The sequence below is a fragment of the Nipponia nippon genome, unplaced genomic scaffold, assembly GCF_047370975.1.
Source record: "Nipponia nippon isolate SJK-2023a ecotype South Korea unplaced genomic scaffold, ASM4737097v1 scaffold_3, whole genome shotgun sequence".
In the NCBI taxonomy this organism is placed as follows: domain Eukaryota; kingdom Metazoa; phylum Chordata; class Aves; order Pelecaniformes; family Threskiornithidae; genus Nipponia; species Nipponia nippon.
In genome coordinates this window covers 110,074,536-110,091,161 of record NW_028262347.1, presented here as the reverse complement: position 1 = coordinate 110,091,161, position 16,626 = coordinate 110,074,536, and the positions used below count along the sequence as shown (strand labels likewise).

Here is a 16,626-nt window from a genome sequence, read left to right as displayed (position 1 = left end):
GAAGCCACATAGAAGGCAGATTATGTATGATTCTCTGCAGCACAGCATCTTTCCCAACTTCCCCACTGTTCCCTTTCAGTGTTTGGAGAGGCTAGCAGGACAGTTATTAGAATATTGAACTAAAAAAGGAAAATATTTTAGTTTTATGAAACAAGGAACTCTGCAGTAGTAGAGACACTTTAATTTTCAGGAAATTTCTTATTTACCACATAGACTATAATGACAATTTTAAAGTCTTTTTAGTTCTATTCTGTAAATACTTGTGTAGAGTGTTTAACAGTGCTTATGACTCTGACAGCTGTAATGGCTGCTCTGGGACCATTACAGTTCACAAGTGCTCTTTCTGAAAACATTAAACTGTGCAGAAAGTTAAGAACCCATAAACAGGAGTGTTACAACTGGAGAAACTAACATGCTCTTAACTAAACCTAGGATAGCAGGTGTTAGTATCAGATGTGTTTTTCAGATGTAATTTTTGTTACGTTATGTAGATAGATTTGTCACTGGAAATACAGACTAGTAGGTCTCGACTGTGATCCCCCACAAATAATGACAGATCACTTAAATTCTGTCCTAAGCATTTCAGTCTTCTAAATACGACTGCCAAATGCAGTTCTTAAAAAAAAAAAAAAAAAAAAAGAAAAAGTAAGCTCAAGAATCTGGGGTTTTTTTAAAACATCCAGTACTTCTTTACATTTTGACAGCAGTCAATGCCAATATGGGATGGTCAAAAGTAAATAATGAAAGAAGTAGTAATGTTTGAGATAAGATAATTATGGAACTACAGCTGATCCTTTAGGTATAACAAGTATAGGGGAAATAATAAGAAAACTGATTTTAAAATTTATACATAAAATGTGTATATTAATTTCTGAAAGCTGTTTTTAGAGGTGTATGATTATGTGAAAATCTCCAAAACTCCCATCTGCAAAAGAAATATCTGATATCAAGGAAGAGTTTCAAATCATGATCCACTTGTACTGTAATAGTGAAGAAACTGGGAGAAAAAAAGGAATACAGTGTTGTGGATTAAAAATTACAATAATAATTTTTTGTAATTGAAAGGCGGTTTTGAATCCTATTAATAATTTTTAAGTGTTTGAAATTATCAGTGCAGCTATTAGTAAAGAATTTGGAACCTGGCTGAGACAGCTTCACTAAAAGAGTAAGGATAGTTTAAGATATGATTATTGAGAGAAATGAATATGAGTACAAATCGATTCCAGGAGTAGACAGGTGGTATCATGACAAGTTTGAGATCCAGGCAGGCATACCGTATAAGAAAGAACAAAACTTCCAGAAATTCATGGAGAAAGGCAGAAATTCTATGCCTATTTTTTCTGGAAAGAATCCAAATGACCCCTGAACTCTCTTAACAGTTCGTGGCAAGAATACATCTGGAAAAGATATGAAGCAAGTAGTAGTGGTTTGGGCTGATATTAGGTTAAGAACAGTCTGAAAATAGTATATCGCTGATGAGCATGTTACTAGGTTGAATACACAATTGGAAGGTCAGATATGTGCCAAATCATGGCAAAATATTGGAGATTCACTCTGCACAAGATTAAAAAATAAGTGTTACAACAAATCCAAAGATTCAGAAATGCAGCGTTTTGTGTTCTTCTGTCATGAGCATTTGGAGATGAGCAGCTGAGGGTTATACTGAGAAGCCCAGGGAAATCAGCAGAAATTGTTTAGTACTGATATTCTGTTGATTCACCTAGTTGACTCTGTTTGACCCTTAGTTGTTGAGCAGTTAGAAAAGAAATGAAGCAAAATAACCATTTAAATTGTAAATCAATGTTTCTGTATTGTTTTGAGATTACTTTAAACCCTATAGTCAATGGTCTACAGCTTACTTCAGGCACTGTAGGCAGCAAAAAACTAGTAACAGATGCACTTTTACCAGCAATGTACTCATATATCAACAGGAAGCTAATATTTAAAATTATTGCAGAATATTATGAAATGCACAGGCTTAGGTTTGGTTTGGTTATCTGAGATTAAGAGAACCTTCATGTGAATTAATTTGGAAGATTAATTAAATTTTGGCCTTTTCTCTCAAAATCTTTCAATTATCTGAGTAAAACGCAATGACAGTTTTACTACTAATCAGTTTGTGGAATAATTTAAAATATAACCTGTGAATAAGTACACCAATACGATGAAAAGCAAAAGCAGCAACTATGATACCCTCTACCATTAAAGGAATAGACAATTATGTAAGAATTGTGCTGTGCCATAAAAACTGTAGGCTTAATTTGGGTAGCTGCTTATTGAAATGTGATTGAGAAATAGATATTTTCACAGAAAATATATGTAAGTACTTTGGGATGATGGAATAAAAAAAGCCTAGAAAAATAGTAAGTCAGAACTGTAAAAAATTTTGACAGAGTCCTTCTTGAAGAACTTAGAGTACCCTTTTTGTGATGTTGAGACCAGATTAACAAGATGCTTTGCACTAAATGTTGACCTCTCACTTCCATCTGTGCTTATTTCCTGCAGCTGTGTGTGGGTCCATCCAGCCACACCACTGAAATGAAATATTAAGTTCAGTATTATGAACAAAAATTTGCACTTTTCTCCCCACAAGGGGGAATCAATAGAGTTTTGCTTTGACTTTTTAGGGCCCGCATGATTTTAATGTGACCCTTCAAACAGCTGCAGCTATACAGCTGAGGAGATGCTGCACTATGGCAGCAGTTTGGAGTGAACATCCCAGGACTGACTTTTTTTAAGTTACTTTTCATGTCAACACCAATGTAAGGTATAATTATACATTTTCTCTCAGTCCAGGCAGTAGTTTGTAACCCTGTTCATCAGCTGTGATTATCAGAGCAATTCTGACTTATGTCCAGACTCTGATGTACTCCTCCTACCAAGTCAATTGCCTTAGATGCTGGTGAAGCAAACCATTTCTTTAAAGCAAAACATGTTAGAAATATTAAAACAAATAACTGAATTACTTTTTACTTTTCATGTATTTCAATCTATTCAATGTAGAGAATGTGTTGGAGGACATATTGCTTATTGACTTATAGAAAGCTTTTTTACTCCATTAGCATGCTGGAATTCCATGAATATAGGTCCCAGCCCCTCCCCTTCTTTCTCCCTACAGGACAAAAGAACCCTATTTTTAATTGCTTATGGTATTTTGATTGGATGACTCCTGGCCATCACAAAATAAAGTTAACACTGTTGGAAATACACCATATACTGGAGAAAGAATAGAGATTATTCCTGAAGTTCTTATGTAGGAATCTGCTATGTTTTACCTCCTTTTTAGATCTTCCCAAATTTCTTACAGGTCAGCAAATAAAACAGGTCAGTATTCTAGCCCTACTATACAATTACTCTGTCCCATAAAGTATTCATTAAATAATTTCTGCATTTGTAACATCACCACAGACTAGAGAGAGTGGGAAATTCTGTCAAAGTAGCGTGCATTTGACAAATAATCTGAAATTGTAAAATTAATGCAGCAGTTTTTCAGTTTGTTTTCTTTTGTGTGTTGTTTGGGGTTTTTGTGTGGGTTGTTTTTTTTTTTTTTTTTGGCTCATCCCAGTGGCACGTAATCAAATAATCAAGAATTGTAATAAGTAGGTTAACACTTCTGAATCATCTGGGAAATATTTTACTTTAAAAGCTTTTTATGCGATTTTGGCTATTGGACTGATTGTCATAGTGTTATTTTTGTCTAAGAACCTCTGGTAGTGTACAGATCACAAGAGTTATGCTAATGAAATAAAGCTTCCTCTGGATATAACATTGCAGCATACAGACTACTTAAGGGCAGATGAAAGGCATACAGAAGGTGTAGCACCATTTCCCCAGAAGACTGCACTTATATATACATCCTGCAGTCAAGCAGTTTGCTGGTAGAACAAAATTAATAACAATAAACACATTTGAGCATCCCCAAACCTTTCACCAACTGACAAAGCAGCTCGATGATAGACAACTGATTCATGAAGTACTTTAAATAAGCCCTGGCCCAGGTGTACTCTCCTTAGATAGCTTTATAGCACTGTGCCATCACAGACCTGCCAGCTGTCTGAAGGTTTCTCCAGCAAGAGAAAGCTTTGAGTGCTCTAGAGCTGTTGATATACCTTTTTTTTTTCCCCCTCTCCACTTTACATTCTCAGCTAGCTAGACTGGCATGTATTGACTCTAGGACTGTGGGAGTATGAAGATAAATGGAAACATCTTTATGCACACCCTTCGATGCAGCACAGTAGCTGGTAGTCTGTCTCTACCTGACAAGCTCAATGAGAGAGAAAAGGATCATACCAGAAACCAAACCCGTTGTGGTATGTTGCAGAGCCATTTAGATTTCTGACTCTGTTTCTGAAGATGATTTGGTTTAGTCATTCTTACTAGTATTTGTTTGCTCAATTTTAAGAAACAAATTGATGGCATATAAATGTAGGTCACAGGTTCTTTGACATCCACTTATAGAAAACACATCTCGCTATTGGGCAAATGTTTACATAACAAATTGATAATATTAGCCTGTGACAACATTTTTGAACATTTGCATTTCAGTCAGAGTACTTTGATCAATACAAACAAAAATAAAGTGAGATGGTTTACTAATTGACATACATGTCCTCCCATTTTGGAAGTAGATTTTGGCTTTTTTTTTTCTTTTCTCTCAATATATTGTCATTAAAATTAGGTCCTTTCCATTGGCATCTCTGAAGTCACGTCCGACTGTTGTCATGGTCCTAGCATACTGATCTGAATAAATTAGCTGATAGGTAATTATAGTAAAAGTATGTTATAGCACATTATGTTTCTTGGGTAGATATGGATGGCATTAAATGGTAAGTTATGTTTTGTTTTTATATTCTATCAGAAGAAACAGAAAATCATGGTATTGAATTTCCTAAGCGTATGACAAATTAATTAAACTTGAAAATATTTGCTAGACAGCTAGCATAAAATGAGTACCAACTTCAATCTTTAATCTTCCGTTTCCCTTGCTGTTGCCTGGACACAAGCTTTATTTAAACGCCATCAGCCTTCTAAAGCTGTTTCTTTCATGGGTAAATAAGTAATTTTGTCAGAGAGATCAGACTACAATTTAAGTTCAGTTAAAGTGCCTAGATTTACACATTCTCTTTTCATTTTGCATGTTTTAACCTTATATCCCCTGTGAAAGGCTGCATTCCAAGCAGCAGTGTACTCTGGAGACTGACACTCATTTTTAAAATTCTGTGTTAGTATTAATAATTTAAGGTGGTATGGGTTGGAGGCAGGTTATGCAGGCCTTCTGCCTGAGCTGTAAAAAAGCATTCACTATTTATCTGTCTGAAGAAGAATATGAGGAAACCTAAATGTTATCTGTGTTTGAGTAATTAATTTTTACTTTTCTGCAGGAAGACCAGTTGGTTCTTCCCAAGTCTTATAGGAACTCAAGACTTTAAAGCCTTCCTTGTGGAAAGCCAATCAAAATATAGTGTTAAAGTCTCCTGTTAATTTGTTACTCTGGTTCCTGGCATGCAAATGACTGCTGGGGCACACAGTAAATGTCACTAAGGTATTACTTCAGGACATGGTTGAGTAACTTTGCATAATGAGACCTACTTCTGATTGTCTAATTAGTTATGCACAGCTGTAGCAATGCAAAACTATGCCTCAAATAGAAATCTATTGTCACAGGTTACTTGATTACATGGGTATGGCTTCCGCCTGCATTATGGTTCCTCTCTTTGTAATGACCAATGCCATGGGCTTCTATTGAATATTATAACAAGGCAATTGCATCAGCTGTACATTTTAATTAATTTTTCAATATGCCAGTCATCATATCTGAAAAAGGAATCCTACTACTCATGAAATTTCCCAGTATAAAGATGAAATATATATAGTCTCCTTCTTCCTTTCAATGTTTTTACTAAAGCCACTATAATTTCAAAAGAAAACTTGAGAAAAGCTTGCTAGTCATCCTTTTGTTCTCATCAGGCAGCAATCTTCATATTCAGTTTGCCTTGACACCATCTCATGAACGTCTGACTTTTTGTTTTATGTCTTGATAGGTGAAAAATTTCCACAAAAGTAGCAACTATCACATCTCTGAGGAGTGGGATATCATTGCTAATGTAGAGGGAGTAGGAACTCTTTCTGACTCATACTCCATCCTTAGGAAAGCTGCATAGTAGAGGCAAGATCATTTCATTTGTGGCTTGACGTTTATTACCTTCTGTGAGACAGGATAATAAAGAAAAGTATACAGCCAACGGTGCCATCCTCTCTTAATTCTGTTGTGCTCCTGTCAAGCTCCTAAACTAGAGTCCTGCCACGTTCTCAGGTCACAGGAGAGTTCTTGCCTTTTATCAAGACTTGCAGCCATGGCCAAGAGAGATCAAGAATACCTTTCTAACTAAGAGTAAGAAACTTCTAGGCATGCTAATGTAACAGTGCTAAGACTTCAAATATGTATCTGACCTACTAGAAAACTTTACGAAGAGTTTTAAAATTCTATATAGGCTAACCCTTTCCTTTTGGTCTGCCAGGACTGTGAGGTCACCAAGGATTTTAACTGGAGAAAATGTTAAAGGATCAAGTTGACTGCTCTTTTTGAGAATTAAAAGACTTTTTATTTTTTTAATCCAATCCCCCAAATTCTCCAGGGATATAAGATCAATTTATCATTTGTCAGATCCAGATGGTAAATAAATGAAGTTTCACCATTGGGCTCGCTATCCAAAATATTCCTAGAGGAATATAAATTAATGCATCATTTACAGTGGCCAGATGGCAATTCAGAAGACAATTCGATGTCCTAGTCATTGTACAGCTTCTACTATATTGCATAAACCTATTCTGGCTTACTTTGGTTCACCATGTGAAGAAAGGGCCATAGAAGATTACAAATGTGAATATGAGGATTTACTCATCATTTTAGAGAATTTGAAGCAGTGTTCAAGTATTGTGTTTCTACCAGAAGCAACACTGATGTATCAATAAATATTTGCCTGTGAAACTGGGAAACTTCATCTAATGACAAGAGATCTGTTTAGCAGCAGATAAATTTGCAATGGAACACACTTCAGCAATTTAAATAAATGGAAAATGTACCCTTTTTCTTCATATTTATTTATCTTCATATTGATTACCTGCAAATCTGATAATCAAGTATTGCATTTACCTAAAATCACTGTGGTTCCCAGTTTTATCAAATATGTAGTTTTAACAATGATTATAGATATTTTATACAGAATATATCAAAAGATCAGCACATCTACCATACATTCTATTCACTTGGGAAGTCTCCAGGTCTTGATGCCACAGGTGAATATTTATGCTGCCTAATGTTTCTGTGAAAAAGAGCTTTTATGGATAAATGTTTTTATAAGCTCTAAGAATATATTCTTTCTCAGCTGTCTGTAAAGATGATGTGAGATTGTTGTGACATATGAAATAGAAGATTTAATTAAAAAATTTTTATCCACTATTTCAACCTGAATGTAAGAAGATGAATTAAGAGGTAGCTAAGAGGCTGCTGTTATTGGGCTTTCTCACCTGAGACTTCTTAAGAGAACAATTGCTTCTTTTGACATGAAAATATTCAGCTGCTCTGTCTGAGAATGGCTAGTAATGCTTTTTCTATATTTTCTGCAATAAAAACGTGTTAGAATTTGTTGTAAAAATGAAATAGGGGGTTCCAAGGTACTTGGAGCTCAAAGCCATGATAAATAGGAACAGTGTGAGATTTTTGAAGTCACTGTTTAATGATAAATTTGACTGACGATCTAGACAACTGAACAAAAATTCTGAAGCAATTTAACTTGAATCAAAGGCTGTTTACCGTGGTTTGCTTGTTTTCTGGGGATCAAGATAATGGGTCTATAGTAAGAACTTGAGAAAATCATCCTTCATTATATGCGTATTTCAAAGGAAAAATTACATATGCAGTTGTCTAATCACTTCCTACCTTGATTGTGGTCTACTTTCATGTGTATCAGAAGTAGTCTATATACAAGGAGATTAGATTTGATCCTTTCTTGTAGCTAAGTTAATAAAAGTGCATATATAATATACAACGGTTTAAACTGAAAAAGGATGACATTTTTAGAGAAGTTTAAAAGAGCAAAAATTAAAAACAAATTATATATAATTATTCTCTGTATATCTTTCAAAATGTCAGGCTCTTTACAAAAGTGCCAAAGGCCACAACTAGATTTTTTTAAGATTTTGTTTTAGATACAGATTTGAAATCAATTTAATAACTTTTAAATTCTGTGCTTCTCTTTTTATAATGTACCTTCTCCCCCTTTCTGACTGTACTCCATTTCTTCCCACATAATTTCTAATTGTCTAAACCACAAGGCATATTCAAAGACAAGCCATTTGTGTAAAGCAAAGTAAATATTTCAGATAATTACTACCTTTTTTCTTCTCCCAACTACTTTCAAAAGCTGTACTTTCTTTAAGACTGTAGTAAAATTTATTTCTAGCCCAATAGCAGATTTAAGACCTAACGTATTACTTTCTTAAAACGTAGTAGTTAGCATTATTCTTATCTATGAGATTTATGGAGTTACAGTAATAGGATAAAATTCTACCTCTGATGAAGTCGATTGAAAAACTAAACTTTATTGACTTCATTAGGGCCTGGGTTACATCCATTAGGTGAAGGAAGCTTCTCGCCTTATTTAAAATATACAGAAAATACTAACCAGAACAGTTCTAGACAATTTTAAATGTTTCTGAAATTATTTCCTCCTTGTCTAATTATGCATAGAATATTTAGCTTAGGCAGCTAAATATTGGTGTGGTGCAGTCATGCAGAATGTTTGTGTTGTAAGAGAAGCCACAAAGTAGTCTCTATATTTGAGTTGTCTAACAGTCATTATTAATAGTTAATGCAACCTTAATTTATTGATATTAACTACATTTCATATTTGGTAGGGGTCAGTGTGAAAGAAGTTTGTGAGGAGTAAAGTACTGAAAGAAATACCAGCTTTTTCCTTTTCTCATTTTGCATTCATCAGGAAAATTACATACGGCTTCCAAAGTCAATGGCTATTCTAGAAAAATTTTCCCATGCCTCTACACGAGCATCAGATTCCACTGTTGAAATGCCATAGGAGCTGCAATCACAGCTGAAGGGAAGCATTCTCTGTGAACTGGTTGCGTTGTCAACTTGAAATGCGTTTCTGACTTTCAAGTGCTTGTTTATGCAACAACAACAACAAATTTTATAATATTTGGGGAAAGGAGAACGGGCATTGAAACATAACTGATATACTTTTGTGATTATTGGTAATCTGTGTTATAGCCTGTCATGATCTGAGTGGTCAATCTTGGTGCTGCTAAAATCTTAATACCAATCACTCACATGTTGTCTGTCCCTATAATAACAAAGAGCAAAACCTGTTTTTATATTTTCATAGAAAATCTCTGAAGTTAATGTCAGAAAACCAGTGACTGAATGTCTGTATAATGAAGTACATACAATAATTATTCTTTTCTTTTTATAGTGAACTTATCCTATCCAGCATTGACATTGATGCAACTGGAGATTGGGAGTGTCTAGTCAACAATTCCTATGGAAATAGCACTAAACAAGTAGAAATTGTGGTACTTGAAACGGCTGCACCCTACTGCCCTGCAGAAAGAGTTATTAACAACAAGGGAGATTTCAGGTATGATTTTCTAGTTTTGGAGTGTGTTTCATATATTAATATAGATACGGGCCATATTCATCCTTACATGATACTTCAGTGTCAGTTACAGAGATGTCACTTATTTTACTTGTAATGTTTATGTGATGTAGTAGGAAGGAGGAGTTCTGTGTGATGTTTATGGGAAATGGTAGCTAGTGCTTCAAGAGCAGCAGTGGTTTGTGAAAGTCAGAGAATCTTTCTTCTAATTCCTCAGTGTGAGATTATGGAAAATTTCAAAAGATGTAGGCTCTTTACAGCTAAATGAGATATGGTTCAAAATTGTTCTTGGTCTTTTCTAAATTATAGAATATGATGATAACACTGCATTGAAGCATTAGAAGATTAAATCTTCAGTACTTTTATAATCTGTTCCAGTTCTGCTGGTTTTGTTCAGCTGAGATTAGAGGTAACAAATAACATAAAACTGTTAGTAAAATATTTCACTGAAGAGACTCAAAATACCAAGTAAAACTACTTAGTAAAACAAATAGATCGTTTGAGGTGAGCTTAAGGACACACACAGTTCCACCAGTATATCGCATGATTAGAAAATACATCAGTCCTGCTATCTGAATCTTAGAGTCTGCACAATTTTGTTGACTAAATGTGATTTTTATTTCATCTTTACTTTTATCTACATATGCTGGTCATTTTTTTTTTTTATTTAAATCCTCATAAACTGAAGAAAAAGTTAAGGATTCTGTGGAATTTGGTATTGTTTTCAGCTAGCTCTAAAATACTTCAATGATATGCATAAAGCTCTTAAACAAAATATAATTACCTGCTTGACAATAACACTGATGTATGATGGCATTCCCATTGAGAAATCAAGAAGGTAATTTGTTACCAAGTGAATTATAATAAGAATTCAGCTTGAATAGTTAATGAAAGGAAAAGTAGATGTGAGAGGAAGCTTCTCTTAAATGCCAGAACTTTCTGCAAATACTTCTGACCTGAAAGCCTCTCTTCATTTTTAAGTTACGTTTAAAACTTTTTCAAAGGCCTTTTACTAGTATTTCTTGTGTTTGAATAAAAATAAAGGAATGAATTAGAAAGAATTAGACAATCTTGGCTATGTTTTTTTTTGTCATCACAAAAACTGCCATTGTGTTTTCTCATAGTGAATGTGCTTAAATGTATTTTAATTAGATCATTTAAAATAAATATACTTCCTATCAGATAACACATATGGAATCTTTTAGATGACAATTTCATGAAGTTCATGTTCTTGCCATAATATGACATCCTTTTCTTCATAAATAAATATATATATATATTCTACAGACTTCACAAACTAACACCAGGGGCATTTTTGTCACTTTATATAAATCAAAAGAACAGGAGTGCACATTTCTCTCCCTATTGATCATCTTTCCAGAAATCCATATACATTTATTTTTAAAATGTATATTAAGAGGATGCTGAGTCCATAGGTTCTTTTGGCATTTGAGGGAATGGATTTAAAATTATAGAGAATTTATCAGGCTCAAACTCAGCATTAGCACTTGAAATTGTTCCAAATGTTTATCCTCGGAGTTCCAGCTATCACACCAGTAATTTTTCTTACAAAGGTTTTTGACATTTTGGTAACATAGCAAGTATGTAAGTAGAAAGAGTTGAACCACAAAAGCAAAGCTAGAAAGAACAGTTCTTTTATAGGGCCAAAAAAGTAAAAAAGCATCAGCTGTTAGGGAAGTGTGGTTCTTTCAGTTTACCAGCCTAGGTGGTATTTATAATTGCACAACTGCAGTAAGAATTAGGCACTGTGAGTCAGCATGAACTGGCCTTATGTACTAAGAGTTTTTCTCTATGATGGCCATATTTTGCTCATTTTTAGTTTTTCAGCTCTCTATAAGATCATTCTGAAATGCAAATGGTAATGTTGTTATGTCCTATCATTCCTATTCATAAAGGCCAGGTTCTGCTACCTGTGCTAATATTAGTTTCAGAATTCTCTCTTTAGATTTACTTTTGAGGTAAGTTGCTACTCACTGCGGCCCAATTGCATTAATGCAAATGTTTTACTAAAAATAATATTTCAGCCCAGAGGCAAAAGGAGAATATACTACTGCACATATTTTGATATTTTGTGAAGCTTCTTTCATGGTTCATCAACTGTTTTTACATCGCAAAATGAATTATTCCAGTGACAGTTAGCTATGACATATAAAAATATTTTTCTTCTTACCTTTTCTTTGTTTGAAACGAGGAAAACTTACATAGTCCAAAACCTGTCAGTATAATAGGCAACAATGTCCAAATGGACCTGCATTGTATAACTAAGAGGAGCTAATATGTATGTTTGAGCAAAGGCTGATTGTCAAGGTGTGGCTTCACTGTCAGGCAGAATATTTTTATGATTGGTTGGGTTCGATCATTACATCAGTGCAATTAAAGAACCATATCCTTTCCAGACATGCTGACTTGCTGATAATAAGCTTCTGGTTTTGTTTGATTTCTCCCAATTACCTGATCCTGCTATGTCCATCCTAGCCTGGAAATGACAATGGATTTCATAACAAAAGAAACAGATCCAGTTGTGCCATTTTAGAGAATGCAGCAGATATACAGAAAAACAGTATTGTCTAATAGACCCATGAGCTAAATAGAAGAATTCTGGCTGCTCTTGATTTATAGTTTGTTTTCAAAGGCTGTTTTGGAATCACACTACATAAATCACATATACCTAAGTAGTTAATTTTTGAGGGCTATCTCCTTCCTCCTTCATGAGTCATAATCTCTGTTGATATCTTGTTTATTGGCTTCTGAAACATTCTAGGATTTTTGCTTCTCGGGGCTTTGTGGCAGAGAGAGCTTTGTAGCGTTGGGTTAAAATGCAAAGCAAAGATTGTCAGGTACATTTTGAATATTTACCTTTTACAGCATTTAGTAATAGGGCTTTGGGTTTTTTTCTTTATGGACTTATTGCTCTGCTTTGTGCAGTCTGCAAAGATGAATGTAGGGAAAATGCCATCCATACTTTTTTCCTTAATACCAAACACCTTCCTGGAATTAATCCAGAATTAACGTGTGACCAGCCAGACTCAAATGTGTATAATTTTGACATTTTCCAAGGAAACAAAGTAATTCATTATAGAACATGATGAGGTAAAATTTAAAATAGCCTTTTTTTCTCATGTATTCTGTATATTGTTGCTATATTGCAAGTTGCCTTTAAATAAGAAGTTTCATGTTTCAATTTTTTATTCTCATGTTGTTCATAGATGGCCCAAAACTTTGGCTGGGATAACTGCTTACCATCCCTGTCTCCAGTATTCATTTAACTCCATTGCCTTTCACAATGGTGCAGAAGAGTCTAAGGCATGGCGTAAATGTAATCGAACTGGACGTTGGGATGAAGAAAACTATTCTGAATGTCCTTATTCACAAGAAGTAACTCAAGTTCTTCATGCTTTTAGTCAGGTAATGTTATGAAATCCAGGGCTTCCCTTCTTTAGTACTGATTTTGTTGAATAGCTTGCAAGAAATGACCATTAAACCACAAGTTTGGGATAGCTGGACTTAACAAAATGTTTTACTTGAAAGACAATGTGTTTGGTAATTGAAGTTGTAGTAGGAACAAGTGCACATATATTGCCTTTATTTTAATAATTTTTTTCTCTGGGTGCCTGGAGTCTAAATGACTATTAGTAATGTTGGCAGGGTCATCAGTGCTTCACTTCAGTTCCTTCTTTGTCTTCCCCTCATGCATTTTTACCAGAAAGATGTTAATTTCTCTTGAAGTCCTGTATCAGAGTTTTGTCAGTTGAAGTGCCTTTCCTCATTGCCATTGTCCATAATATATTTAAAAGAGCTGCAGCAATGAAGCCTACTTTAGAATGCCTTTTTGATGTTTTCCAAAAAACCAGTACTTAACTGGTTTCTGATGGATAAGAAAAAGAGAGGATGAGATAAAAAAGTAAATGGATAGAAATTAATGAGAAAAAAAGAGCATAACAGGGAACAGCATGGAGGATGGTACAGACCTGTAACTGCCACACTAACTTTTACAACTTTCAGTTTCCTTGATCATTTCTTCCCAATCAGTAGTGCTAGATAACACCACAGGAAGTTTGTTTTCAGATGTGTTCATACTTAAATCAGAATAATTACTATATTAAGAGAGGATTACAGGATAATAAATTACAGGATAATAAAAAAATTGGAAAGGTCTCTAGAATCCAGTCCATTCTCCTATAAGCAACGAGGTTAGGTCAGGTTTCTCAGGGCTTTAACCACTCAGGTCTTTAAAACCTCTGAGGATGGAGGCTGCACAACCTCTGGGGGTAACCTGTTCAAATGCCTGACTATCCTCATGGCAGATAAGATTTTCTTCATAACCAGCCTGAACTGAACTTTTTTCAACATACTACCATTGTCCCTTGTTCTTCCACTGTGCACCACTGTATATATGAACCTTCACTGGTGCTGTTGGCATGATGATCTAAAGATACTGGCAAGGCAAGGTTAGTAGCCTGGTATAACATTTCATGAGGCCAGTTAGTTACAGTCTAGAAAAAGCAGAAAAAATCTTCAAAATTTGTTGGCCTGTTGTGGTGGTGTATTCAGATAACAGTAATGAAACGTAAGACCTAATGCTGAAGACACATTCATATGCCCCTGAAATTTATGTCCATGGTACTACTGATGCATATAAATCCATGTGAAATTATAGCAAGCATTATACAAATGGATGTGATCTCCAGTTTTTAAAAGAGAACAAAGCTAGCTGATTTATTACACCTAACAATTCTGATGTATTTTCAGATGCACATCAATTTGACAACCGTGCTTGAATTTTCCCGCCAACTGACAGCCTACACAAGAGGTGCTTCCCACTTTGCGGATAAAATGGATGTAATATATTTGGCTTATATAATGGAAAAGTTAATTGTCTTCGTGGATGAAGTTGCAGATGTAAGATATCTTCTCTGTGCTGAAAAAAAAAATCACTTAGAAGTGAAGTCTTCACATATGGCCCTGTTCTTAGTGTATGCAGGCAGACATTGAAGAGTAGCTTCTAAAATTGATTGCTGATATTGCAAATGTTCTCCATATATTGCGATATGTTTCTTTATGCCAAAAAGGACAACTAAGCCATCTCATCTGACTGAGAAAGGCGTTGCTGCTTAGGAATAAAAATTGGTTTTCAATAGGCCACTTCTTTAATTTTCTTTTTCGTTTTAATTTCTACCCTGTCCAACATATCAGAATGAATATCGAGTTACACATGCTTCTTTTGTGTTCTCCATTTCATCAGGAGGTTTTCATTGAGTTTTGAAAGCGTGTATCACTTCATGTGAAGAGAAGATTATGTGTCTTTAAGTGCAACTTTCACAGAAACCTTTAGCATAATGTATGGCATTTTTACAGGGAAATCTAATCAGAGAGTTATGCAAACCCTATGGGAAAAATGGGTTTTTATAGAGAACAGCAACATTCATCATAATTTTTTCTGTTAATTTGCAGAGTAACTGCTTGCATGAAGATTTCATAACCTGTAATTTTTGTACACATGACAGCTATAGTTAAAACATTTGTTTTCTTTTGGTTTGGCAATGTTCGTTCCATTCTGGCTCTGGGGATTGTAACAGTTAACTTTTCAGTGACAATTTGAGAAAGCCTCCAACTTCAATTTCATCATTATATCGCAGACCTAAAGTATATTATTAAGTGCTCTCCAAGAATCATGTTTCAAAGCTACAACTGTATTTCGTCTCAAAATTCTGATAAGATCTTACTGCTTTCTGACAAAACAAAAATTTACCATCCAAAAGAAACAGTTGGATGTACCATAAAGCCTCTTTATTTTTTAGCAGCTGATTCATTATCCATTAAAACTGAGCACCGTCTCTAATCTTTTAATTGCTTTCTTCCACCTTTCAAATAGGTTTCAGTTTCTGTTTTTTGGTATCAAAGCATCTCCATCTCCCCTATTTATCTCTACATCTCCTACTTTGAAATCCCTTATTGTTTTCATAATTCAGAACATTTCTCCTAATTTGTTTCCTTCTTCTATTCTGAACTTTACACTTTTCCCTCTCTCTCAAGTTCACTAAGTAGGTTCCTCATTCATTGAGCTCTTTACTAACACCCATTTCTTAACTCTCACTCATAAGGTACCAAAATATGTGAAGTTAAAGTGTCAGTAGTTTCACACATGAGGCTGCACTCATGGAATTATAAATAAGATTGAACTTCATTTAGTACAAGGCAACATATGAACAAAGGTATATTAGTTTGGAATCAACTAACAGCTGAAACTACAGTTATATAAAACCATTGGAAATTAATGAAAATACATCCACAGAGGCTTTCTGTGATTTATCAGAATAATTTAAAAAACATTTTAGCTAAGCTAGTACAGTTTCTGTACATCCACTCTGGGGAGTGCCTCTCCCAGTCAGCACAGGATTATTCATTTTTATACAACTTAGTGGTACTTTGTCCCATCTGGTGGTTCACCTCTCAAACAGGAGCACTTCGACAGCTTCACTGGGGACATATTTGCAATATGCTACAACTTTTTGCCAGGAAGATGTATATGTATTAGCCCAAATTTTTGTATTTTTTAACGCCATGCCTTTACTCGTCATAAATGCATTTAATTATAATATAAATTACTTCCTCTTCTTATTTCTATCCTTTTGTATATTTATAGACTATTGTTCTGCCCTCAGTAAGCTACTGCTTAGCTGATTGGTGTATGCTTTAATCATTTCTCATAAATCACTCCAGTCTCTTAACGTGTTTTATTATTCTTCATTGTATCAATAACTCTGTTTGTCACATTGTCAAAAGCCATCTAGAATTATCTAGTAATTATGTTCTCAAAAATAGATTAAATATTTCAGGAACAGTCACATAAAATTTCACATATAGTCTCATTATTTCTGTGTCCCTTGCAATGCATGTGAAATTTATGTATTTTTTATTGAAAACGCAGACCTAA

General features: G+C 34.5%; 1 protein-coding gene across 1 annotated transcript in view; it reads left to right on the top strand.

The window, feature by feature from the left end:
* ADGRA1 (adhesion G protein-coupled receptor A1) overlaps window positions 1–16,626 on the top strand; it is a 285,341-nt gene that overhangs the window by 139,806 nt on the left and 128,909 nt on the right. The window contains exons 8-10 of the mRNA XM_087767270.1: window positions 9,489–9,653; window positions 12,899–13,097; window positions 14,442–14,591. Of these exons, the coding sequence (XP_087623396.1) occupies window positions 9,489–9,653; window positions 12,899–13,097; window positions 14,442–14,591 (514 nt within the window). The remainder of the gene's footprint in view (window positions 1–9,488; window positions 9,654–12,898; window positions 13,098–14,441; window positions 14,592–16,626) is intronic.